This window comes from Oreochromis aureus, linkage group 11 (assembly GCF_013358895.1).
Source record: "Oreochromis aureus strain Israel breed Guangdong linkage group 11, ZZ_aureus, whole genome shotgun sequence".
NCBI lineage: Eukaryota > Metazoa > Chordata > Actinopteri > Cichliformes > Cichlidae > Oreochromis > Oreochromis aureus.
The window spans coordinates 18,547,474-18,575,388 of NC_052952.1; the positions used below are offsets into that span (position 1 = coordinate 18,547,474).

At 41.9% G+C, this 27,915-nt stretch overlaps 1 protein-coding gene and 1 long non-coding RNA gene across 3 annotated transcripts; one reads left to right on the forward strand and one right to left on the reverse strand.

Moving 5' to 3' along the window:
• Positions 1-1,399: 1,399 nt before the first annotated feature.
• nkd2b (NKD inhibitor of WNT signaling pathway 2b) lies at positions 1,400-27,442 on the reverse strand. 2 transcript variants are annotated; one of them, XM_031746295.2, is made up of 10 exons: positions 27,155-27,442; positions 27,002-27,028; positions 26,792-26,883; positions 5,941-6,001; positions 5,322-5,449; positions 3,845-3,940; positions 3,370-3,511; positions 3,065-3,122; positions 2,839-2,960; positions 1,400-2,699 (listed from the first exon to the last, which is right to left on the reverse strand). In XM_031746295.2, the coding sequence occupies exons 1-10, from the start codon at positions 27,177-27,179 to the stop codon at positions 2,083-2,085; spliced, it is 1,368 nt and encodes a 455-aa protein (XP_031602155.1). In that variant the 5' UTR covers positions 27,180-27,442; the 3' UTR covers positions 1,400-2,082. The 2 variants fall into 2 exon arrangements, with proteins under 2 accessions (XP_031602155.1, XP_031602154.1); XM_031746294.2 differs by having other exon boundaries at positions 2,839-2,963.
• LOC120442835 lies at positions 17,957-21,338 on the forward strand. Its single transcript, XR_005614966.1, has 2 exons — positions 17,957-18,271; positions 19,035-21,338. It is a non-coding gene; the product is annotated as an uncharacterized LOC120442835 (long non-coding RNA).
• Positions 27,443-27,915: the final 473 nt, after the last annotated feature.

The following is a 27,915-nucleotide window of genomic DNA, read 5'->3' on the forward strand; positions in this document are numbered from 1 at the left end:
TGTTGCAAAATTAAAATAATCTCAAACTGGTTTCTTGAACATGGCAATGAGTTACAATGATTACTCAAATGATCTGTACAGTCACCGGATCTCAGTCCTTTGGGACGTGATTGAATGGAAGATTTGCATCAGGTATCAGCAGCTGACAAATCAGCTGCAACCGTGTGATGTGTCACTGTGGACCAAAGTCTCGAAGTAATGTTTCAAGCACCTTGTTGAGTCTATGCCACGAGTTTTCTGAAGGCAAAAAGGGGTCTAACCCACTGGTAGCAAGGTGTACCATATACCTAATAAAGTGGCTAGTGAGTGTAATTACTTGTATGTGACTAATTATTGCCACCTAGTGGCTGGCAGATTGATTAAAAACAGATTAGTATGCAACTTGAAAGCCCCGGGTTATTAGTGGGGTAATGGGCTAGTAACAGTTTGATCATGAAGGCATGGTTTGGGGAATGTGCATCATTAGAAGACACATACTTAATAAGATAAGGAGCCCTGTGTGAACATCTAGTTAACTTATTTTAGTTTACATTGCGAAGGATCTTAATAAATATAATGCCTGTATACAGTTAAGACCTTTATGACATCTAATGGACTGGGTGACTTGTATGCTGTTTTTTAAAGCCACACTTCAATATTCTTGTGATACTTAACACAAAACCCACACACAATATAGGAAATTGATTTTTTGCTTGACTAAATTACTTCAATTAGTCAGATTACTAATGTATTTCCAATAATTTCTATTAAATTTCCCATTAAATCATTTCTTGTAATAATAATGAGCATCGTTGGTTTAAATCAGGGATGTCAAATTCATATGGACCAGTGAAAGTCCCCTTTCTGTCACTGTGAAGTTTAACTTTAATCCCAGAGATTTCTTAATATAAGAAAAACAAGTGCAATTTTCAACAGTTCAGCCTCTCAGTTTGACTTTTTTCCCCCTTCTTTCTCTTTTTTATTAATCCGTCCGGTCCAGCATTTGTAACAAGCAGTGTTTCTACATGAAAGACAGAAATTTCTTTAGTAAATAGTGAAAAATCAGAACCTTTTATGTCATTTAGTTGTTTATTTATTAATTAATTAGTTTGGTGTAATCTGAATGGCCAAGGGGAGGTCTTTATCAGTAGGAAAAGCTGTAAGACTTATGAAAATACAATTAAAAGTGAGGAACTTATACCCTTTTCCACATTTTGGAATTTTCCAAGCTGTCCAGGGAGCTGGATTAGAGTCTTTGGCAGGCTGATTCCAGCCCCCGGGCCTTATGTTTGACATCCTTGGTTTAAATGGTTTAAATTTAAAAGAAAAAAAGTGTTTTTCCTCTTTCTGTCCACACTTGCAGCAGACACATTCTCATCAAGCGTTACAAGGATAAATAAACAGACATCCCCTGCAATAATATAAATGAACTATATAACGTTTATTAAAATATATAAAAGACAAAATACATATATGCATAATTATATCCATGATGAAATATGCATATAGAGTATAATAATTATACAGTAAAATGTGTTTACATATATAGATTTTTTTATACATATACCAAGATATTTTTGCATTAAAACTGGCAGTGGTGATTTCATATTCCCCCTCCCCCCAAAAAAGGAAACCCCTCGGTCCACAGCAGGCCTCCGAGAGAAATAACCCTCTGAAAAGCTTGAGAGCAGCAGCACCTTTACACCTGAGATCCATGTTTTGGAAAGGTCTTGCACAGAACAATACAACAATTCTGACAAATAGCTTCCATGAAGTATAATCAACAGCTTCAGGAGAGGAGGGGTGTTACATCAAAAGTCATCCTCTTTTATACTGGTACCATCCCGGCAGAAAATCTACAAATAACACTCACAGTGTGGCACGCGATATCATCCTTGTGGTGCAGCATTATCTGTCACCACGCCACACGCTCCCCTGGTACATCTAATCTCGGGATTCAACTGTTTAGCTTTCAGGAAGGAAATTAAAAGATCCTGGGCAGAAGAGTGAGACACTCCCATGGGATGACATTTAGTCCTTGTGACTGGTGTGGTTGGCTGTGGTTGGTCCTGTACAGTTTTAGTCACTGCACGCTGAAAGCGGTCATGTCTGGTGGTAATGGTGGTAGTGGTGATGGTGGTGGTGTTCATGATGATGGTGGTGCTCATGGCGCTGGACCACAGGAACCACAAAGCCAGGGCTTCCAGGAGGGACAGACACCTGCTCTCTCTCCAGGCCTGGCAGTACAGAGGGCACTGGGGGTGGCTGCTGGGGGTGGGACTGAGTTGGCAGAGGGGTTTTGGATGGGGATAGCGCCTCACGGCCTTTGGCCCTCAGGCGTTTACTGTGGCTGTATTGCAAAGGATGCTGGTGGTGGCCGGAGCTTTGGGCTTGGTGTGGCAAGTGGTAGACATCCTGACCTCCATGAGCTGCTGCGCTGCCGCTGTGGAGCACCGTCTGCAGAGGAGGGTGGTGGCCATGACATTTAGTGGCTTTACCACTTCCGCTTCCCCCATTGTTGCCTCCACTACCCTTGGAGGTTCCTTTAGGGGACTTGACGAACTGTGCCCCCTTGCTTCGAGACTCGGTAGGATTGTAGCTATCACTGATGACCTGTGAGCGGCGCTGGTGCGCAACTTGGACTTCTGGTTCCTGGGAGCGCGAGCGGCTCTGGGAGCTGTGAGCATGAGCCTCCTGTGGAGGAAAGACAGGAGTGGTTCCTGACAGACAGGACGGAGACAGAAATTAGTGTAGAACAGCAAAATTAAAGCTTCTGTAAATAAAATTACAATTTTGTTTCTCTTCCCTCAACTTGCAAACAAGAAGGCTGCACGAAAACACAACAGAAAAGACATTTACCTTCAAATCTGGAGGTGTAGTTCTCTATACCAGCCAGGTCAAGGTAGTGATTCCTCCTCTCCGTGTTCTCATCCACACAGTAATGTTGACCCTCAGTGGCTGGTGGCTCATTACTCTGCCCTCTACTGTTGTAAATAAGCATGTGGGTGCGTTAAGAAATAAATAGCTAACTCTCAAGCCGAGTCAACACAGTGTACACAGGAAAGGTTTTAAAACAAGTGCTGACCTGATATAGGACGATAGCCTCTTGTCAGCTGAACGACCCTCCTCTTGGTGACAGCGCTCTGATGAGGGAGAGATCAAGAGTTCAGACAAGGGAAAACTATCTTTCCCATAGATTTGCCATATCTGTAAACTGCTATGTATAAATCATAAGACAGGTGCTATAAGTGTTTGTATGGTTACACGTGAAATACTGGCCACATTTGTTGCTTCTGTTGCAGAAAATAATTCTAATAACGATAATCGTAATGATATAATTAAGAGTATTGTTACAACGATAATCTAAGTTATAATGCTGGTGCCATCTACCTGCCCCCGTTTCTCTTCTGTGGCTTCTGGGCTCTGGAGTGACAGTCAGTTTGACACGCAGAGTCTTGCTCTTGTTATGACAGGACTGATTCACAGAGGCATCCACCACATCATAGATGGTGTGCATCAAACTCGACATGTCCTACAGTGACAGATAAAACCCTTTTAATACAGTTTCTAGTGCTGCCGTCTGACAGAATAACGTGTAAAAGGACAGACTATGAATAGTAAGAAGACACATGACACACGTAGAAGGCTCAGACAAGCACGACACAAAGGTAACATGATGCAAAGTCGCAGAGATCTTAACTCTGTATCTCAAAACACGTATAAGGTGCATATAAAATATGAAACCAAAACAAAGTATCAGCACTCGCAGATGAACATGTTTATTGATATAAAATTAGTTGCCAATAAATAAATGAATATATTTAGAGGTATGCTCATCAGTAAGTGTCGCTATGTTGTCACATACCTCTTTAGTAACTTTTCCACTGTTGTCAAAGTCATAAAGAGTGAAGATCCACTCCTGGCGGTTGTCATCCTCCACAGAAACATCACACTCCAAATCCTGAGAATACAAACATTTAAATTTTTAGCAGTTGGTTGGCTTTAATCTCCATGTTTTTACCAATCCTAAGCACAGTAAGAGCACTGCATGCTCAATACTGCATGTCTGCAGTGTGCCAAAGGGAAAACACAGCAGCATTAATGACAGTGGTCAGTAGGTCCTTCAGCTATGACCTCTTTTAAGTCCTTCAACTTTCTACAGATGAGTCCAAAAATGAGTGTAGCCACCTTTCGGAGTTACCACTTTTTTTTTTAACCAACTTGAAGTCAGAAGTATCAGGTAACGTGTTCATAAATGGAAAAATAAACATCTGGAGTATAGACCCTGGAGCAGTGGAGATGGAGAGCTGACACAGTGTGAATGAACACGTGCATTTACAAGAGAAGAGACCTCAGGGAAAGACAAAGCTCTTTATGGTTTCATGAAATAACCTCGGCTCACGTAACCAGTGGTGATCACAAAAGGGCAAATCCAAGCAGTTCTTTAAAACATGCAGGTCTAAACATTACAATATATTTATTGGTCCCTAAACTCAATCAGGATATGGTCTGGAGTGGTGTAACCTACAGACAGATGTTCTGCCCACATGGAGAAGGCATGCTGCGGCAGCTTGAGCAGAGGTTACCTATCATCCATCGATGTTTAAATAGCTTTTACTCACTAAAACACACAACTGTTTTACTGCTTTTGGATTTTAGCATATGGCTTTTCATTTCTAACCAGGAAAAAAAAAGTGTCATATGAGGCAACACTGACTCAGTGTTATATGCACTCATTTAAAGTGGTGTCTGAAGCTGTATGTGGCTTAGGCTGGAACACCACAGTCCTGCTCTCATTAAAAATCCCAATGTCAGTCAAATTGATCCCCGTTATGTCCGTACACTAACCCACTCCTGCGCACATACTATGTGATAAACATCTGAACTGTAGTGTATTTATAAACATAATCACATTACGTGGTTGAAGTGTGGTAAGTGTGGGTATGTATGGTGGTCTTGAGAGGTCAAGCGGACTGCAACTTAGGAAAACACCAGCAAATGCTGCTAAAGCACACAAAACACAACACGGGTTTCTCTGGGGACACAATAATGTGACGGGCCAGCTGGAGAAGAACCGAAATATTCAAAGGCTTGCAGAGGATTCATCGATGTTGTGTGGGAGAAAAAGATGCAAAGTATTATGTGTTTTAATAACATTATTCATATAACACTATAGATACATGCTTGCTATTAGCCGTTACTGTTAACTTGGCGCTTCTCCTGCAGTTATGTCATGTTATTGTGTCCCCAGAAATACTTGTGTTTCGTTTTGTAAATTTCTCTTTATTTATTTAGGGTTTTTTATTTTTAACCACAACACAGTAATGTCATAGTGTACGTACATCCAGGCTGATACGTTTCTTCCCCGAAGCTTTGGTTGCGTCTCTAAGTGTCTCCCTCTCGCCTTCTTCTGAGTGCAGGTACTGCAGGTAGCTTTCACAGCCCTCAGCCTTCTCTGGAGGCAGAACCACTGGTAACACAAGAGGACACATTTCAGTTAGACACAGACACACTGATTTCATTTCATTTCAAACATCCTTTTTAATCTGAAACCCTCACAAGCCTTTATCCTTTTTGTCTGGCTACAAGGTGTCTAAGCACGACTGCTTTTTCATTCCAAGGAAAATAGGGTTTCTTTTATGCTGTGCATTTGCTTTAACCTACGAAATGAAGCCAAAGATCTGCGCTTTAATTGATGGCTTTTAACTGTTCCAGATGTAATTAAGGAAAGCTTTTAAGATCTGCACGTGATGCAAGGGTTATTCTTACTAGTTTTATTACAGACGTTTATTTTGCAGTGGTGCTGTGCTTAGTCCATGTAGCTTGGTATGCTTTAATCAAAGCCATTAAAAACCCAGCTCACTGCACGTTTTGCAAAACATCACATTAAAAAAAATCTTGTGGAAAACTTGTAGTTTGACCACAAGCCAAATCAATTGAAGCACATCCTTCTCCACTTACCCTCTAGGGGACAGTGTTGATCTGTGAACTGTCCTTCCTTCAGCTCACCATTTGGAAACTCCTGTGACAAGGAAACAAATCAGAAAAGAGAGACGGAGAGAAAGAGAGAGAGGAGGAGGAGGAAGAGGAGGAGGGAGAGAGAGATGTAAGTGAATCTACAGTTCAGACCACAGACACAGAGAAAACAAACAGTTCCAGCTAAAGCATTTCCTACTCAGATGAACGGGAGAGGGCTGGAGGCTCCAGCGCGGCCAAACACTTTGAACATCTGCACGCTTATTGTGTTTCACTGTCTGGGACACAGCAGGCCCAGCCACAGCCAAGCTTTCAAGATTCCTCCAAGCCCTTCAAACAGATCCCTCACATCCATCAAAAAAAGACAAAAAAAACCCCACCATGATGCACTTCATCATCTGAGCTCTCTCTCTCTCAGCCAACCTGTTTATTCTCATCCTGCTTGACGCGACACCCACCGAGAAACATTTGATGGCAGCTCTGAGTTTAGGGAAAAAAAAAAAAAAGTTTTGTCGTATTTCACACTTGCGACTCGGCTCAGAGACGTTTGGTTTATGTAAAACAAACTTCACAGTGAGGTCTCAGCAACAGTTATTTTGAATGGAGAATAATTACCAGATGGAAATTTCCGTGCAGATAGGATGGGACTGATTAAATGCACAACTCTATAGCCATAAAACAAAGCAGGACAAAGGACGGGAAAGGAGGGGGTGAAAAAAAAAAGCTCTGCTGTCATTTGTGAATAATCTATATCCTGCATTAAACAGAACCACAATGCATTCATAAGCATCCTACATATGTTCAGGCACACTGAGGCAAAGGCAGCAGGGTCTCCATGCACACACACACACACACACACACACACACACACACACACACACACACACACACACACACACACACACACACACACACACAGCTAATCTTTAATTGCAATTGGATTGTGGAAACAATGAAAATTAAGTGCAGCACAGGCCCTAAACCACAAGTATTTAAACAACAAATGATTCATCTTATTTACGTCATTCTCAGTACTCTAAGCTGCTTCACACACACTTTGAAATAAAATCACAGCAGATTGAATCAAGGAGGCCCACTGAAATGAGACAAATAAAAAACAGATAGATGCTAGAAAACAAAAGAACTCCATGTACCTTCAGCTGAACTGAGGCTCGAGCGGGAGTCTGAACATCTGCATGCGTTTAGGTGAACGAGCCCCCCCACCCTTTCCTCTCCCTTCCCCTTCCCCTCTTTCTGAGAGTAATCACCGCGCCAGGGCCTGTGGTTCTATTTAACAATCTCAAAGCCTATGATTATTCCTCACTTCAGAGCATGATACCACCAGCCTGTAATCTGGTCCTGACCTTCACCGCTAAAGGGGGAGCCCATTGAGTCTCAGGGTCAAGGCTTGGATACCCCTTGCAAATTGGCCACAGGAGACACTGAGAAAAAACAGCAAAAAGAATAGGAGTCGAGCCTCGGGGAGGGGGAGGAAAGGGAGGCAGGAAAGGGCCAGGAGGTGAGGAGAAAGAAAGAAAGAGGAAAGCGGGTGCAAAGGAGAAGAGAGGAGGAAGGTGAAGATAAGAGAGACAAAGACAAGAGAAGCGAGAAAGCAGATAAGCGTCGAGGTAAAGGAGGAAGCAGTTTGGGAGATAGTGCCTATCTGTTGCTTACTCCAGTCTCTGGGAGCTCTGGGGGAGGGACGGAGGTGGGTTTTTAGAGGCTCTGGAAGGCTTCTTTGAGAGGTGGAGACAACTGATACCAGTCCCTGGGCACCAAACAAGAAGGACTCTTTAATCATCAAAAGCACACACTGGAAACAAAGCGTATATGTATCCATAGACAAAAACAAAACAGTTTCCATCTTTTGTGGTTTCTGCAGCCAAGTTGTTGTTTCCTCTCTGCACTGGATGCTTTTATCTCTCCTCTCTGTGCTCAGTCCCATAATGAAGGCCAGTATGTAAGGAAGAGGGAGTTCACACAGAGACACTGCTCTGCAGCTCAGGGGAACATCAAAGACAACCACCGATTCCTCCCATCCTCATCCCCATGAGGGTGCGAAGCAAGGTACGAGCACCTCCAAATGAAAGATTCAGCCTTAAATCCAATGAAACTAAATTAATCAACCAGCTGGTCTCTAATTAAAAATCACATATCGGGACGCATCTCGCTGAGTGCAAAATGAGCGAACCAGCGGGGCTTGTGTTGAGCACATGGCTCCCCCGACTACCACCACCACCATGTTCATTACATCTATGGGGGGAGCTAATGAGAGAGCAGGCTGGGGCCGACCGCAGTCTGCAGTTTAACGTCCAAACACATGGCATCTCTATCCACATCGCCCACAGTGTCGGGCTCAAATCTGCCCACCACATGTGTAATTAACTGCTTTCTGGCATCTAGCAGCTCTCATTCTTTCACTATCAGATCACAAACTGCTCTGCGGCCTGCGGAAATCTGTTAGCATTTTGGAGCAAAGTGTTCCTCATTTTTCTACCAGTGGTGTACACCTGAAATCCTTGAAGTGTGTCGCATTGGGTATGGAGGAAAAAAACTACTAAAAAAAAGCCAACACTGCATGTGCAGAACAGGCACTTCAACAGGAATGACAGGGAAATGATAAGGTATCAGATAGCAGTTTTCTTTAAAAAATGCATTGGGAAAAAAGCAGCGACAGTATTCCATGTAAACAGATTCTGTCTCCCAGACACCTTGACATAAGAGACAGAAAGAAAGGTGTGTGATGTTTGTTCCTGTTTAATGCAGCAGTTCTGCCAAGCTTCCCTAAAGCCTCAGCCTACTGCCAGACTTTTATGTGGGATAGGGTAACCAGGGGATGCTTTCATAGCTCCCTACCAGGTGACATCAGACATCCCCCAGCAGCCCCTCTCTCTCTCTCTCTCTTGCAGCCTGCCTACCACCCATCCTCCCACTGGAAAACAGTGCACATCTTTGTTCTCACATCACTCCCTCTAGCTCACCCCCTAAATATAAGTGCACACACTTCTTTTAGTCAATTCTTTAAACCATATGATGCACAACTGCTTTTGAAAACTGCATCTTAAAAAACACGAGGCTAACATGATTTTTTTTTTTTTACTCAGTTCCTCTCTCCTCTGGGTATTCTATATGGAAACTCGATCTGATGTCTGCATGTGCATCCAAGTATAAACATATGCTGGAAAAATACAAAACAGGATACCGTCTGTTTCCTCGTGTATATCTGAAGTTGTGTGGTTTTCTGAAATCCTCCAGATTGCTTTTTTTTTAAATATGAAAATATAATTGGAATAAAAGTTTTCTATGACATTCACAGTTTGTGGAAACACAAAGTCACCTCGAACTGACACAGAAAGGCTTCACAGCCATCAGCCAGCCAACATTCCTGCTATTAATTGGAGATGACTGCTGGGTTCTCCGCTAATGAAAATGTGGACCGAGTAGAATCAACATAAAGACGGGAGCACCAGCTTGTAAACAAAGTGGATTTTCTTATGCATACCGGAGGATGAAACTAGAGGAGTGTGGGGCCATTGAGAAATAAAAGCCCTCCATTCCTGAAGAAACCAACCTGGCCTTGACTCAAAACCAGATGTGAGCGGTTTTACTGAAGAGAGGCAGAGTAAAAGGGGGGGGGGGGGTTGTTCCTACAATAACGGGAGTTAAAAGACAAAAGATCAGTTGCACAACTCCCTGCCTCCTTTCTCGCAAGACAGTAAAAGAAAAATAAGTATGTTACTTTTTGATGGCTGGAACAAAAGGGTCCTTTTCTTTTTGGTTCATCTGACCTCTGGTTTCAATCAAAGTCAGTGACATTATGCTGCTCAGAGTCAACAGAAGCATTTTACCACAGTTAGCATTGTTTATACTAATTTCAGCCTGCACGATAATTATCTTCAGGACCGCAGTATTTTTGCATGCTATCATAAACGAGCCAAAAACAACTGTTTGTTCTAAGCTTGAACTAAAAACACCATCTCATCAAGTTTCAGTTACTAGACGGCTAAAATTTGCCTTTGTCTACTAATTAGAGTATTTTATCTATCAGCGTGCCCTGACATGTCTTTCTCTGGATGGAAATGAGATCAGAGCAGAATGCCATCCTGTCATCTGGACTAGCCCGGGCACAGATATGGCAGTTTCATGGTAGCGGGATGCTCTCTGAGGTCAAATAGGAGGCAGAACCTCTCCCTTGGCACGACATGAATCGCTGGGGCGAAGCCTCTTCTGTCCTACTATAACAACAGCTGTGGTGAGAGATGAGCATGCTTGCTTGTCTATGTAACAGCAGCATGTAAACCACTGAAAGTCACCCACTCCCCTTCAATCAGGATATACTATCTCTTAAACTCTCCCCTCCTCACCCCACCGCTGATCTTTCTCTCGCTTTGATTGTGACCTGGTGGATGGCATAAACAAAGATTAGCATCATTGGCTGGCCACCCTGCATCTGTCACCAGCGCTGTAATCAGCTTGCCTTCATTAAAGTGAGCTTTGATAGGAGACTGATGTAATGGAGTGCCCTTCTCTCAGCTGTCACACAGGCGGCTACTGTAGGGACTTGGAAACCATGTGCTTCATACCAGTGACTCAATCGGTCTTACAGATCTGGGTTAGGCAAATGTACTAAATAGTATTCATAGTAGATCACGACACTGTTCATGTAATTGATCAGAGAAAACTTAATGTGGCTATGATGGTTCAATATGTCCAACACACAAAGATGTTGCTACCGCACACATTCTCACTGCACCGTCTGAACAGAGCTCTGCATTACACCACTGACAGACTCTGCATTGCCATCTTCTTCTTTTAACAGCCACAAGTAATGCTGCTTCATATTTTTGTGAGTAAAGACTTAAATATTTTGTGTCTAAAGTCTGGGCCAAGGGTAAAGTCTTTACCCCCGTTTGGACTGTTAAAAAATTAGGAGACTCATTCATTTAAACCAAGCAGAACATTAAGTTTGTACCATAATGCTTTCCCAAAGATTTAAGGAGTCTTCAGGAACAGTTCTACAGCTTCTTGAAGGACATTTAATCCTCTTCTTTGGATGTTGGCTGTCTTTTCTTGTGTTCTCCGTCAAAATGATTCCACACTGTTTCAGAAATGTTGAGGTGCAGGCTTTGGGGAGGCCAATCCATGACTGATAGTATTATATTGTGTGTTTTTTATCCAGGTATGCTTTTACTGGACTGGCAACATATTTGACATAATCATCACCTTGAAAAATGAAGCTGGTTCCCAATCAAATGTTTTTTAGATGTTACTGTATGGTGAATCAAAATCGTATGGTTCTTTTATGTGTTCATAACTTCATACACTTTAACACCATTTATTGACATACTGTCCAAAACCATGCCAGAGCCTCCACCATGTTTTACAGATGGCTATAGACACTCAGTGTTATATGTCTCTCCTGACCTTATCCATACATACTGACTGAACCACAAATTTTACATTTGGAGTCATCTCTCCATGACACCCATTGACACTGATATTCAGTGAAGTTCTTGTGTGATTTGGCATATATTAGCCTCTTCTCCTCGTTTTCCCTTCTTAAGGGGCTTCTTGACACCCACCCTTCTACTGAGACCATTTCTATGGAAGCCCGTTTCCGCCACAAAAAAAAAAGTATCCATAACTCGAAATTTCGACTTATTAACTCTAAATTTTGACTTATTTTCTCGAAAATTTGACTTACTAACTCGAAATTTCAAGTTATTAACTCAAAATTTTGAGAAAAGTAACTAGAAATTTCGAATTAGCTCTACAGATCAGTAATCTACGTGGAATACGCACTCAAAACCGGATCGCAACAAATTGGCGCTTTCGAGAGTACGTTTGCTGATAGTAAAGCCATGTGATTCAGCTAATAACACAAGGATTTCATCATTTGCGAAGCCACACTAGCCATGACTTGCTGTAATACTGGTAGCTTAGCTGTAGCATTGGTAGCTGAACAGTTCAGCTTCCGGGTAACAAGGAAATGACATCATTCACCTGGATTACTGATTGGTAGTGCTAACTCGAAATTTCGAGAAAATAACTCGAAATTTCGAGACAGATAACTCCAAATTTCGAGTTATGGATACTTTTTTTTTTTTTTTAGTGGCGGAAACAGGCTTCCATACATTTCTGATGAGGCTTCAATAAACAGTAGGTGGATAAACTGAAGCGCATCTCTCAGGTCCCATGCCAGGTATTTGTTTTTTTCAATTGTTAAAGGACATGACTTTCAAACGTTAATCTGCTATAGTTAACTTTTGGGTCTTATACGTGTTTGTTTGTCCTCTACCTGTCCAAGTTCCGAAAACTTTTTGAAGACACACTACACACCATGCAGAGGTATGCCAAGTTTTCAGCTAATAGTTCATGCAAATCACCTTGTGTCTGTGCCTGCCTATCTTATGTCTTCCGAGATTTGTTATTTTTGGCTTTTTTCTTTTGTAGATTAAATTAAGGGAATCAGAATAAATTTTATGTTTCTAGAACATGCTGCTAGTAAGCAAGTCCCTAAAAATTCAATTTAAAACTGATTCTTTGCTAAGCCTATGTGTAGACACAACACTGGTTCATCCCTTGAGTTAGGGGCCTTTTTCATAAAACCCAAATAAAAAACACTCCTCTCAATATACTCAGGTACAAGGACTGAAAATAAGTAAAAAAGCAGCCAATTTAAAGCCAGAAAAATTTTGAAAGATCTTCAGAAAGCCTGCAGAACTATAGCGCGAGACAACTTTAAAAAATGACAAGAGAGTCCAGCGGCTTAAAAGCAACATGGAAAGAAACAAGGAGTGGCTCAAAACTTTTGCACATTGCTGTAATTAAGATTTTTGTTGTTTGTTGAGGATAGATATTCAAACCAGCTTCGCCTACTGTGTTAAACATATGAAATCCAGGGCTGGAGCAATCTTCGTGATCAATTAATCGTGCTTCTTGTTAAAATTTTCCCTGACCTTAAGATGATCCAGTTCTCATATTAAAGTGGGGAGATTTTTAATAAAACAATCAAAGGAATCATTCATCTTTTTCATCTTTTACTTTGCAGCACCAGATATTAAGAACACACATAAACTAGACAGAGAACACACAGCAAGCAATATTTTGAGCATATACGCACAGCCTGACAAACACGAAAACAAGAAGGAAGCGAGTTCACAAAGCACCGGCATATCAAAGTCAGCGTAGGACTCAAACAGGATGTTCCTGTGTTTCTGGCCTCCATGTGAAATTCTGTAAGCTCCCGCACAGGCCCCTGGCTCTTAAGCTCGGCCAATGGGGAGCTCGTCCAGGCCGATAAAGCTGAGAGGATTTGTTCCACATTCCACAGGCCCTTTAAAAAAACACAGAGGATCTCAGAATGCCAGGTTGTGGGTGAGGCAACTGGGACGCCAATCCCATTATGGTCCAAAGGTAGCTACTCCATGCAAGTGTCCAGCTGAGCTTGAAACCAGCTGCAATGATCTCATGTAGCCAGGGGTTTAGTACATCAGCAATTCAGACCGGTTGTCTGTCAGTTACAGTGAACAAGCAAGCATGTCTCCGTCTTGTCTGCTTCTAGTGGGCAATAAAAACACGTCAACACAATCACTCTCACCCATAAGAGTGCTTTTTGTGTACTGTACATGGTGTCAGGTTTCCAGCTGTCTGTCTAGCAGTGAGATGTCAGTTGTAATAGCTCTCACCTGTGAGATAACCACCGACACACTGTTTTCGCTGCTCATTTTGCTAAGCTGCAAGAGATTTGAGTCACAGCATTGAAAACCAGACCCGGCAGCTCATAGGGGCGAGGCTCTGTGGCTGGAGGTTGGTGGAGCTACAGGCGTTACGATGCTCCTACGGGTGACTGAGAAATGTAAACAAATCATGTTGGGGAAGGACAGCTGCACACCAGTGGGTAAGAGCAGCAACATTGCATTATATGTAGCATGTCTCTCAACCTGTTTCGTCTGACGCACTCACTGAGCTGTATCAGTCAAGCTCAAGTGCATCTTCATCACCACCCGTCAGCTCTCAAAAATGATCTCATGGACTACAAAATAAGTATTACATGGATACTCTTTCAAAATGTAGTGTTTATAGGTATTTGAACAATGTATTTAATACAACTTTTTTAATCAAGTATTTTAACTATTTATTAATTAGTAATGCTCAGTGCTTTTACCGTTTAAACCATCGCCTTTTTATGTTTAACTTTTGATTGCTATTGCAACTGTTTTTCTGTTCATTCATCTCTACTTTTATTCAACCGTGCATTTGTCTGTCAGCGATTTATCACTGATTATCTACAGATTGGTTACAGAGACTGTAATAGGAAGATGGCCATAGATGGCACTCCAGTAACATGTTGGTTTAGTCCACGAACTGCAAAAAACTGTTATGCGGGGAGAAAATTAGTTATACACAACTAGCCTGTATTGAATCAGCTCTGGGATAGGTTGCTAGATCAGAAATTTGCTGGACACAGGAATGAAGACTTCCAACACTGACCATAATATGGTTCAATATGGAATATATATGGAATATATGCATGGTATGTACTTAGCACTATGTAATATACAAATAAAACACTACAATTTCAATGACAGAAACTGCAGCACGAATGTGATTATTGGTCAGATAACTGAATTAAAAATGCTTCAAAAGGGACCACCACCACAAACACAGTCAAGAGGTCCAGTTTACTAAGTCGAACTAGGAGAGAAAGGTCTAGCAGACATACAGTAGCCTAACTGGTACCCACTTGACACTCAAAGTCACTTAGAAGGGGGCTATAAAAAAAAACTCAGGCACCTGTAGTTTTTGGCACTACACCATTCGAGTTCTGTGCAGACTTGCTGACTATTTTTCAGTCACTCTCAAATACAGCAGCCAGTGACAAAAGATGTTGTGGCTCTCCTGCTGTTATTATAAAGGCTTGTGGTGTGGTAGATGAGCCGTCTACTGGTTTCCTGTATAGGTTTTCCAACCGAACAGAAGTTGGTTAAAGGTCAAAACCAAAATTTTCCAGTCCAGCAGTTACCTACTCCAATGTCTTTCAATGTAATTTACAAAGAAAAGTACAGATGGATATGAGTAACCACAAAAAGAAGAGCTTACGGAGTCATGACCAATCGATTCTTAACACATCATTTTGGAAGGCGTATTAGGCAAAGAGAGACGAAGGTCTGTTGTAGTGTATTATCAGTGCATCAAAACCCCAGGAGATTCTGGCTTGCAGGTAAGAGACAGCCAGAATCCTGAGCAAAACGCAACAAATAAGGGAAGCAGAAGGCGGAGCCTCTAAAAACTCATCTGCTATAGTCTAACCTAACTACTCTACAGACACATTTGCCAAACCTCAGGTTCTAGGCGACACCACTTATTTGCATAATTGGTACTGTGCTCTTTACTGTGAGATATTTAAGGCTTGAGGCCCTCCTGTTCTCTGCAAAAACATCCTGGCTTTGCAGACTGTGGTACAGTTTTTGACACTAAATACAGTATCTTAATCTGACATGCTGAAAAAAGCAGCAGCAGCTTATTCATAGTGGATGCACCCCTTTTATCTCCTTTCTCTCTTTGCTGTTGTGTAACTCCTCCTGACTGTCCCGTACCGCTGTCTCCTCCAGCCAGCAGCGATTGCCAGTCTCAAAGACCACAAGAATTCTTGACACTGCAAGAACAGGCTTAAATCCAAGCTGCGAAGTTCCTCACAGTCCTGGAACTGGACAGGGGGTCATCCCAGGGTCAACACCAAGTGTTTTCCTGAGGATTCCTAAAAATACACCCCTGCTGGGCACAGGAAGCAGAGGAGACTCCATGATCTTGAGATGATGTGAAGGAAGCCCGGCTATGTGAAATGGACAATTGCCAGTAAGTCACTGGCTGTGATGCTATGGCACGTGAGGCGCAACCTCTTTTGAAAAAGAAGTAGAAAGTTGCAAGCTGAAGAGGAACAGATGAGATACTGAAAAGAGAAAGTAGCACATGGGCTAATTACTGATGCACCAAAATCATGCAAAGCTCATTCATATTTCTGTTGAATTATTCTCAAAGAAAATAATTGGTCAAAAAAAGTAAAAAGGATATGAGGGTATGCATGTGATGAATTGCTCTTGAAATCATAGCTACAAGACAAGAATATTAAAGCCTCGTGGTGCAAACCATGAATTATAATTTTTACTTGCAACACATCACAGAAACATGCCAAGTGCAGATTCTCAGACCACCATCAGCGAGACTTAACATCTGCACGTCTTCTTTTTGGACTCAGGCTGCCATGTGTGCACTTTAGTGACCTGACAGACTAGCTGTGTTTCTGAAACACTGTTCCCCAGTGTGAAATTCTGAAACGTAATTCATCCATGGCGCAAGCAGAGATCAAAAAGCTATGGTGCAGAGGGCAGCTTAGCTCAGCTCCACCTCCATCTCCAGCTTAGCTTTTTTGCTGCAGAGTCCACGAAAACTGCTGCTTTCACAGCCGTAAGTTTGGAAGGTCTACAGGGCCGCGGACGAGCCTGCACTTAGCTTAGTGTTAGCTTCCTTGTGTATTCTTATCTTATCTCCAGTATAAAGCTACAAGCCTGATGGAGTCTTGCTCTCCATCATGCAGCAAGTCTGAAGGCAGTCCACTTAAAGCACTAAGTGTGACACTTAAAAGTCTGATAAAAGTTCTTTAAAGGGGATTTATGCTTCAAAAAGCAGAAGGGTGCTGATGTGCAATAACACCTTAAAAGCTATGAGATAATGAGGCGCTACCAGGATAGAGCAGCTCTAAAAGCCTTGCAAGCATGTGACAGTGGGGGTAAAAGTTCAGGTGTTCTGATACACTGGCATTTTTTGAAATGATAGGATCAGTTGGGCCCCTATCAGCATGAAGAGGTAAGTGCTGGTTATAAAGAAAGATCCTGCGGAGCAACTGCACGTGATATTTCTGATGTTTTCATGCATTTCCAAGTCTCCTGTTGAGATTCTTTTGCAACTTAACTCGCTATATTTGGGCTTTTTTAATACTTGAGGAACACATTTTCTCATCACATTCTGCTACACTTGTAAGCTCTTCTGTAAAACTGTAAGACACAAAAGGCAATGAGCGGCAATATCGTGAAATGATATCAAGATTTAAGAAAGTGTGTTTTCTTTTAGATCTGCCTCCTGTGAGCAGATTGTGTCTCTGAAAAGCTCTCAGTGAGGAGGGGCAGGCATCTCATGGAGAACTGCTGTTTATTTGAAATAAGCCTTTAGGTAAACATGTTACATGGCACACAGGGCTCAGGTCAGCTTTTGAAGTGGACGGGCTCGGGGAAAAAAATGGGTGGGGGAAGAAAAGAAGGCTGCCTTCAGAGGAAATAAGAACAGAGGCCTCTTTCAGCAGCATTTCATCCTCTCCCTCCTTTTCTGTCACATATAGAAGGAGCACAAAAGGTGTGCGGGTATATAACCAATGCATATTGTGAGAACCGCTGAGCTCTCATTTCTTCCGAACACATAAGCAGAATCATCCTGCAGTTTTTTGTTTTCGTGTTTTTGTTTTTTTCAAAATTAAATTACCACCAATGACAAAAATAACCACTTCCTTTTAATGGGGACTCACTGAGGGTTTTGATGACGGGAACAGGTTTGGGTAACAAAAGCACGTTTGCAGCCATCCCCCATCGGAGAGGAATGCGTTGTGCAAAAGGAGGGCCAGGCCTGTGCTGTCTGCAGAGCCTGGATCCAAGCTTTGAAGCTGCTAGTGTGTTTCAACAGCTAACCACTTTCAGATGGGGCTGTGGCATTTTATGAGCTGAGTAATAGCGATACCTACACATGTGCAGGGTTGGGGTCCCAAAGAGGGGAAGGCTCAGCTCAGAGAGAGAGGAAGACTCCTCGGGGGTCTGGGTTAGGCTGTGTTTGAAAAAAAAGAATAGGGATTTGGTAATCCCTATGTAAAAAATTGAGGATGGGAAGGTGGATAGTTTTAAAAATCTGTTCATTAGATTTTTAAATTCCACCTTTTTTCAAAGTTACCTTGAACATCTTAATGAACCTTGAATGAACATGAAACATAATCCTGGTACTACCCAACGTAGCATGTGTAGAACTGAGCATAAGGCATTACTACAGTGCTTGATCTATGCGTAAAGGATACGCTCACCAGAATACTCTTGGTCTTTTTTGTTTTTTTGGATGGTTACAGGAAGCCAGGGTATGTGGCGTGTGTGGTGTTTCACTCTGAAGCCTCAAACCCAGCAGGGTGTCAGGTTCATGAATGCGGTGCAAGGATGAAGTTTCGACACATTAAGCTGCGACCCTGAAGGCTGTTTATACAAGAGCAACACAGAAATTGAAGGTAACAAGAGACAAAAGGAGGCGTACACTGCATCGCATCATGAAAGGTGTTCATCAGCCCAAAACTATGCATCTATATTTTATATAAATGCCCTTTTTTTTAATCCATTGATATTCCCGCAACTCAATATCTTGTGATGCCCATCTTAGTTCCCTCTATGATTATCTAACATAAAGGTCATCTCTACATTTGATATGTATGTATTAGGACAATTTTCAACTGGCTGAATTTAATACATAACACACTTCTTTCCTAAAGAGTAATCTCCTGTCTTCTTTAAGCAAACAACCAAAACCTCAGACTTCCTTTCTGTCTTAAAACCTCAAACAAAACTAAATGTTGAAGAGTAGCAGATCTGGAGTGTCCTTTGTAAAATTTTTTAAGTTAAACACGTATTCAGGAGTTTCTTACATCCTCCCCAAACTTATTGTGTGCACTACATTTTGCTAAATATGTAATTATAACAATGCAATCAATTAACAATGACAGAATACAATAACACTATGGGCAACCATAACTGAAAAAATATAATATTCCCCTGGTTGCTTTAAGGCTTGCGAAATGAAGTCCACTTGGAAAAGAACAGGGGTTTATGTGGAAACATACCTTACACACTAAAATGTAATAACCTTTGAGTCTCCCGGTGTTTTACTTGGCTTGGAGAGCACTAGATCAAACACACACTTGGAACCAGCAGCCTTTGCCAAAAATGTCAGCGCTAAGCACTGGATTCCAGCTTCAGGTATTTTCTTTCCCCTGGCAGGGATCGGGGGTAAAGACACCCACCAGCATTAACCCTCACCAGGGCTGCCCCAAACACCCACCACCACACTACCCATGATGTAGTGGAGGCGAGGTCTCCCTGCTGTCATCGGTGACCACGCATGTCTAGCTCATTGAGTGTGAAGGAAAAGCTGTGCTTCTTTCGGAAAGGTGAGATATTACTGTAATCCATTTGTGTAAATCTCTCATTAATATAATGAAGAGAAAGCAGAGATGATGTGGCTTAGATATCACTAACCACAACAGTGCTTCTGTCCAAAAGTGTGAAGATAAACAGTCCAATAATGAAGACAATGAAATGAAAGTAACTTCCTTTGTCTTAGAGAAATTTTTATCACTTTTGATGCCATCAAATATAACCAGTGGGTAAAGCTGTGTGTGAAGCCTGCTAACAACTATTTATTATGTACTTATGAAAGCTGATTTAGGTATTTTGATGACACTATTTGTAAAAGGTATACTCTTATTCATTCAGTGTGACTGTTTCTTAGCAACAAGAGTGGGAAAAAGAACATATACATAGCTGAATAGCTTAATTATCACAACATGGTGACTTCCAAGAAAAACATGAGTATTTCATGTGAATATTGTTTAAGTATTTATTTGTCGCTAAATTCAAGTTTGTTAGGTTAAGAAAAATCGCCAATATTTCTGGATGGCTTTTTTCACCTTTGTCCCGTCTTCCTCACGCCCAACCGATCGCAGATCCTTGTTTCTGATTCTGCTGGAGGTATCTTCCTGTTAAAAGGGAGTTTTTTCTTCCCACTGTTGTCAAGTGCTTGTTCACAGGGGGTCGTCTAATTGGTGGAGATTTCTCTGTATTATTGTAAGGTCTCTACCTTACAATACGAAGCACCTTTAGCCGACTGTTTGTTGACAGACATAGAGAGCTTAGCACATAGTGAGAGGCTTCTATTCTATATTCACGTTAGTGTAACAACAACTTAAGTGAGGTTATATTCACTTCACCTGTCTCTCCTCAGCAGACAGGGGAAGTTTGTTTTGCCAGCACACAGACAAAGCAGAGTGGAAAAGACGACTCAGCTTGGTTTTCTGGATTGACTGTTAGATGGCAGTACCCAGTACCAGGTACCTTTTTAGTAGCTACTTGGCCAGGGTTCCAACTGAGCCGAGTCGAGCTGAATATGCAACATCAACAGACTGCACGCCACTGTGTGACTCACTGGATGAGTCATGAGAGTGACTCCTTCACAAGAGTCAAACCTGTCATTTTTGAAACCCGACGACGAGGGAAACGGCTGCACACAAACCAGCACCGTGGTCCAACAACAAGGTGCAGACATTTAGCATTGGTTTAGCAGCATGTATGCCATCGCCTCGATATCGTCCATTGTTGTGTTGTGCTTGTGCCGCATAAAAAGTATGTCAAGGGACTTTTGGGCTGTGTGTGTGGGCTATAATGACCTCACCCACACTGAAGTGGTACTCAGTTCTAATGGAAACCGAATAGAGCTGAGTTGAAAAGCTGTTAGTGGAAAAGAGGCAAAAGGAAAACATGTTCCCTGAGTTCCCTGAGTAAACTCCTGAAATAAGCACAGTTGACCTAAGCAGTAGACCCAGCCATCCATCCATGCTCTACACGGATAATGCTATTTGTATGTTTTAACTTTTACTGTTCTCCACAGCCAGCTGAGGGTCTAACAACAGTACAAGCAAGAGTAACCCACAGACCGGTTGTACCACATGTCTTTGACACTGCCCCCATCTGACAGCAGACGCTCTCTGCGGGCAGAAAGGCAGACTATAGCTGCTCACAGATTTCCAAACCACTACCACCACTAAACCACGATTTTCCCCATCATACTGTGTTGTGGTGTGGGAGGTCACAGCAGGGTCTATAGGATGATTTTGTTATCTTGCAAGGGATTTATAATTCCATGTTAAATGTACTCCGTAGGTACGTCGTAACCTTTGATTCCTCCTATGCCTTTCCAGCTACTTCTTTTTCTGCCTCCAAAGAGAGAAACCTCACTGCTAACCACTGCTTTGGTAGCAAAACTGCAACGCAACAGTGCTGCTTTCCACTTGAAGTGGGAAGTCAAAAAAACTCCTGGGTCAGAATTTTCAACTGGAACACCCTGGTAAGATTTTGGAACTTGCAAAGTCAGAGAAGCTCTAATATCCCCAACTCACTATCCAGAATTAGTAAAACTGTAAAACTTTTAATCTGTGCTACTACTACTGTGTGTGTGTGTGTGTGTGTGTGTGTGTGTGTGTGTGTGTGTGTGTGTGTGTGTGTGTGTGTGTGTGTGTGTGTGTGACTTACTAAATAAGCCATACACAAAGAAGTGGTTAGGCTCTATCCATGAACTTGCTGCAGCGGCGTTTTTAAATGCAATACAACAGGCATTGCGCTATATTGCCAGTGATGGATGAATGACTGTACCTTGCAAGGAGCAAAACAAATCCTGCTTTTCCTTGCGACTTTACTACTGGAAAGCAGTCAACTTGGGAGTGATGTCACCCGACTTCCAAAGTAAAGGGAACGGAGCATAAGTGCTGGCAACATCGGCCACTTGGTGTGGCAACCTTGTAGGCTCTACACAGATTCACCACAGAAGTGTAACTCAGGTGTTAAACCCTAATGTCGTAATCTACACTGTCACACTGACAGCCCGCACAGGTGTAAATCCTGGTAATGACATTGGCCACTTGCATAGTGTACATATATTCAACAGAGAAGTATACATGAAGCAGTAGGGAGGGATTCAGGCTATTTAATTTTTTCTGTTTTAAGACTTTATGTTAAGCAGGCTGAATATAAATTTATTGTTCGAACAAAATTGGTCATGGATGTGCAGTAGATAAAGAGCTTGAATTCTAATAATGCAGAATCTGTATTAATGCATAGTTAAATGCGGCTTGGAGACTTAAGTGTTTTGAATGGTCAGCAAGACTAGAAAAGCTCTTTATAAATGTTAGTCATGTCCATAGAGAGACGAGAGTTTGATTTATCATCGCAATAAAATCTACACAATTATTCCTTCAAGTTTTTTGTGACTCCAAATCTGTTTAGTAAACAACCGACAGGAAGGATCTATAGGGGCCCATAGCTCATTTTTAGTCCCAGTATCCCCTAATAAGATTAATTTGGCTCTGGTTTGTGCTGACAGCGTGTAAATCAGTATGTAGCATGGTTTTTTTTTTTTTTTCATGGCAATAAAGAGTTATTTTCATGAGAATTGGCCACAAGGGAATTACAGTAAAAGAGAGCAAACAAGTACTTCAGACAAGTATCGTCAGAAAAATAAACATTCAATTTGCTAACAGTGTTGTAATGTCTTTCTCCATTAGACTCGGGCCACACATGCCACTCTGTCGTGCCTTTTATTCACTCGCAAATATACAGACACACAGGCAAAGCCACGTGGGGGTACACACCTATGCGCTCAGACATGAAAGAAAGTCTAAAACAAGCACGTCACACTTGCGAGAAGGGTCAGAGCCAAGCAGGTGATGATGTTTACACTGACAGGGGAGTGAATGTTCTGAGCAAATGGCAATCAGTGTAGAAAAAACCAAGAGAGTAGCTTGATTTACACGTTGAACACTTTTACAAGTTAATGTGGGAAGCAAGCTGAGATAAGATCAATGGTCCACTTCTGTCTCCCTAAAGAAAGCAGTGAAGAAGGCAGATGAGGCTCTCAATTACCCCGCCTTCCCCCACTACCTTTAAAACCCCCAAATATCTCCCTTAAGAAAAAACAACACCCGTAAACTCTATTCCTCCTCCTTGTACTCTTTTCCTCTTCCCTCCCTACTCCCCCTTCCCACCACAGCCCCTCTCCCTGCTCCAGGATTTTTGCTGTACAAACCAGGAACAGATGTCTGCTGAGGCCGTGCTGAAAGACCCCGCTGTTCTGGATGCCAGCCACATGCTTTTCATTCAGAGATGAAGGCTCACAGCTCGCCTTCTTGTGAAGCCAATTTTAAAAAAAAGAAAAGGAAAGAAAAAAAAAAGACGGGGTGGAAAAAAACAAACTAAATGCCTTCAAGTCTCTTCAAAAGCAGTACATATACAAGCACACCTTTTTTGTCTCCTCTCCACCATGTATTGTTCCCTGCTTGTGCCTCATTCTAGGATGTTTTCCTCTTCATTCGTGGACTTAGATGACGGAAAAGCAAAAGATAAAAAAGTCACGAGATGCTGCTTACAAAAATATTTCTTGAAAGAAGTCGAGGACTTCAGGAGCTGCACACACAAATGTATCCAGTATACTCACAGCGTGATCGCCTCCTTTTTTAAAAACTTGCCCCCGTGTGCCGAAAAATAAAATGTTATTTAGTGTCATAGTCTTAAGATTACACAGATATCCCGGCCTCGGATCCAAATCAAATACTGCTAACTCAAAATTAACGTGGCGACTAGAAGATATACCCAAATGCCCAGCGGCAAAACCGTCCAAAGAAAACATCCATTTTGAGCAGGATCACCAAATGAGTATGTTATATAAGGGGAAAGTCTTATTCACAGATTCCGAATTGAATGTTAAAAAAACATTAGCTTACAATTAGTTTAGTGAGCTGCTTGGGAACTACGCTCTTAAACCTAATTTATTGTTGAGGGGTGAGCTCTATGTAACTCTCTGTAAGTCAAAATAAATTTGTGTCTTGGAGCTTTTGGCACATCGTTACATCCAGCTAAATCCCTGACTGAGTCTTTTTCTTTTTTTTTACTTCAAGTGTGATATTATTAACCTTTCAAAGTGGCATAATAAAGCTCTTTGTTGTGGAGTTTAAGATGTTGACACACTCCTTCTTTGGAGGCTGCAGCTATGGGAAGTTTTGAGACAAAAGGTGGTGCTGAAAAGCTGAATTAGCCTGTCAATATTTGGGCATTCAAGCATGTGTGTTTGAAGCTCCAACGTGAAGCACACTGTGTGTGTGAGAGAGAGACTGTGGATGTGTTGGTGTTCCTGGAAGCTTCACAGAGCTTGGAGGTAGCTTACATATTTAACAAGTGCAGATTAGGGTAATTTATTATGTAGTGGGGTGGGTAACTTTTCCGCCAGGTTGATCTCGCATATAATGATTAAACATCACACCAGGTGCTTCAAAAGAGAAAACTCATCGTGAACACCTGCACAAAAGTGTCAGTCTCTTGACTGTAGGATGAGCAAAGTCATTGCGCTGAATCACTCTCTCTTTGTCCCCTAATACCGCACTTCAAGGAGACTATAGGATTACACTGAAGAAACGGTACAGCTGCAATCATGAATCATGGTTTGCAGTGATATCAATATTTAAACAGGTCTTTAAATCCTTTGATCCTTTCTTATTCCTTCCTGGAGCGCAGCGATGCATTCGCACTCTGCCGGAGTTTAAAAAAACAAAACAAAACAAAAATCCTGCTTTATTGAAGAAATTCAGATTTACACAGACTGACGATGGGAACATGCATGTTATTGGGTTTTTGGGTTTTTTTGTTGTTATTTTTTGGTAACACACTATCCCCCAGCCCATCCCCCAGGACGGGGAAAAGGGGGGGTGGGATAGAGGAGTGAGGGTTCGGAGCCTTCGCTGATATCAGAGCCCTTTTATAACTCCCAGTTCTGCGCTTTGAAGTCGCACCCAGACAACTCAGGAATTCTACTCCCCCGTTTGACAATGAGGAGGGGGATGGTCAGAGCCGCGCCATGTGTTTAGCCAATCTTCTCCTATATGAAATCATAAGGAATTTTCAACTGTCTCTGCAGCTCATCAGCCAGAACCGTGTGGCGAAACTTCTATCCTAGCTGGGGGAAAAAAACGTGTCTGCGATGAATCTAAAACACACTCCCAACAACTTCTAAACACATTAAATCATTATTGCTGTTTTTCTGTTTGCTCGGACCTGTTTAATCCAGACTCCAGACATCTAAGAAGCCATAATCCAATAATTACAACTGGAAATGTGACAGAGTAATCCGATCCCAGCGAAGAATTAATTAGCAGAATGTGGGATCAAACAGGGAAATGGTGTTAGCGTCTGATAGCAGAGATAAATTTTATCTTTGAGGAAGCTCTGTCTTTTAGGTGGGGAAATTATAAAGCATTAAAAGGGTCCCCAGGGACATTTCATATCTTTACAGGAAAGTTGGTTTAGGCCCATTTTTTAGCAGCGTGAATGGAGCTTCCACTTAATATGAGCAGGCAGTTGCATGCTCTATCTGGAATACAATACTGAGGTGAAACTCAAGATATGATCTAGTATAATTTTCATTCCTGACTGTGGTTTATTTAGTAGTTTATATTCTGTATTCTGTAGTTCACTTTTTTTTTAGATTTATAAGAATACATATTTATTTAGTTTTACAATTACATCTACAACATACACAAAAATAGTAACTATACAGTACGAATAAGTAACAAAAAATTCAACTTTCTTAAACACAGCAGTTCAACAAACATAGATATCCAATGGGAACAAAAACAGCAGCCACCAAAAAATGTGATTGGTCACATCTCTATACAGAAATCGCCAAATCCTCAAGGAAAGTTTAGAACTCTAACACAGAAAGGACGCAAATTGATTCTTTTAGTCACTTTCCGACATAAAATAACCACCACCTGATTACAGTTTACCACAAAGACCCATCGAGACCATTATATGCAATGACTGTGCTTCAGTCTGTCCACCTTGTCTCAGTCCACATGGAGATAGTTTCAGAGAAAGCATGAAAAGCAAAGGGTTTGCTAGTTACATGCTAACAGCCATCCAGTTTTGTGGTGTGATTGAGCCACTAATGCAACCAGCTAATAGCACAAATAAATCAGGGGAATGACTTTGATAGAAGTGAGGGAGGGAGCCACCTACTAATAAGTGCCAAGCTTATGCCTTTGGTGGTTTTCCTTCAGGGGAGTGTGAACTCAGCCTCCTCTGAAGCCGAGTAAAGTTCTCTTTAATTTGCCTTGAGTGGGTGGTTTATAGCCCTGATATAATCCATAACTCTTCCACTATTACAGCCACCTACCTCACAGATTGTCTGTGCTGCCGTGTGAACTTCTTGCAGTTTCTGTCTGAGAGCCTGAGACTCTCTAGTACCCCTCAAAAAGGCACACTAATTGAAGTGATGTAATGTTATGCCACAGAGGGCTGCCCACTGGGAGCCGTGCTAGAATGGGAGGCACTGAAGAAAAAGACACAACCCGAGTCACGATGCCAGCAGCCACAAGAGCAAACTTTATATCCCTCAGTCTGAGAAATGACTACCTTTCCAACCAGCCTGTGTGTGTGTGTGTGTGTGTGTGTGTGTGTGTGTGTGTGTGTGTGTGTGTGTCTGTGTGTGTGTGTTTGGGTCTGAGTTGCTTTGCCAAGCCGCTTCACACATGGGGCTCATGGCTGTCATAACCCATCCAGCAATGTTGGCAGGGGAATAACCGCTGCAGTGTTGTGCCGGAGCCAGACATGACAGAAAGAACAACAACCTACAACTCTGCGAAGACATCAGCATGTCTTCACACATGCCTGTGAATACAGTTTGCCTCCACTTAAGTCAAGAAGTTCTCAGATCAGCTTTCAGGGGAAAAAGCAATGTAACAGCTCTGAAGTGCCTGACAGACTCATCCCATCAGCAAATTCAAGCACACACAAAAACACCTGGCATGCTTTCCCCCTCCACAATAATGAATTTTATATAAACTGTCAAACACATACAATGAGCATGCAATCCACATCCTAAAATTTGAATCAATAGAAGATCACCTTAGTTTTGAAGAAAGTAAGAAAATAATTACCTGCATATTCTTCAGCTTTTGATCCGCCGCGCTGTACCTCTCACATTCCTCCATCCCTCTCCGGAGGAAGGCGTTCACCACAAAACTGTCTCCTGAGACGCGGAGAATACACACCGATTAGCAGGTACAAATCTCAGGCTAGTCCTGCGGTTTATTAGATCGTTACTATTTACAAACCATTACGCAAAAATGATGTGCGTCTATCCTCACCTTCAGGGTTCTCTCTGCGCTTGCACGCTACGGATCACGACGCACGAGGATGTAAAAGAGACACTAGTTAGTTTTTTTAGGCTACAATATTCAAATTGTGTCATTTCGCTTCATTTTTATTTATTTATTTATATATTTATTTTGCTGTCTTACCGTGTTTTGACTGAAGTTTGCCCATTCTTTAAATCCCTCTTCCCTGGATCAGTAAATGTACTCCGAAATCCGCCACTTCTTACTCTACATGATCACATTGTTTCTAGTTTAGAAAGAAGAAAAGTCCAACTTCATCCAAAGGTGCGCACATATATCGCGCTATCATTGAAGCATCGCTTGTCAGTGATGAGATGATCTGATAAAAATCGCTAAAATGATCTGTAAGCGGCTCAGGGTGCGCTCGCAGTCTGGCTTCCAGCTTTACTCCCGTTCAACTGATGTGAAACTGCTTGCAACAGAGACGGGAGAGCGGGGCGTCAAGCATGCAGAAGAAGAGAGGGACACTTCTGGTGCAGGCTTTTACAAAATAAAACACATCATTGGCGCAAGTTGAACTCGCCCTGTAGGCTTGAAATACATTTGCTCTACCACGTATACACGTATGCGTGATAAGGTTTTTTAAAATGGAAGCTGATTATTCTTATTTATTATAGGCATAATAAAATGAAATTATCTCCAATACCCACCACCATTATGCAGGTCAAGTCACCCCCAACCCCCTCCCTAATTCAGACAAAACAGCTCTACAGATCACACCAAATCTCAGCTTGTGTCCAAACATTTTGGGTTTTTTTTTTCTTTTTTTTCTTTATTTAAGACAGTATGCTATGATATTGCTTTTTATTGGAAATGCTATTTATTCCACCACTGAATACAAAACAATTGTGAGGTATTTCAAAATGTCATCTTGATAATGGAAA

Bases quoted from the DNA above. Each gene is read 5' to 3' on its own strand.
- nkd2b (XM_031746294.2), bottom strand. From the start codon at position 27,179: ATGGGCAAACTTCAGTCAAAACACG. The intron at 3,941-5,321 runs GTACGTACACTA...TTGTATTCTCAG, and splicing joins AGAAACGTATCAGCCTGGAT to GATTTGGAGTGTGATGTTTC. The intron at 3,512-3,844 runs GTATGTGACAAC...CTGTCACTGTAG, and splicing joins GTGGAAAAGTTACTAAAGAG to GACATGTCGAGTTTGATGCA.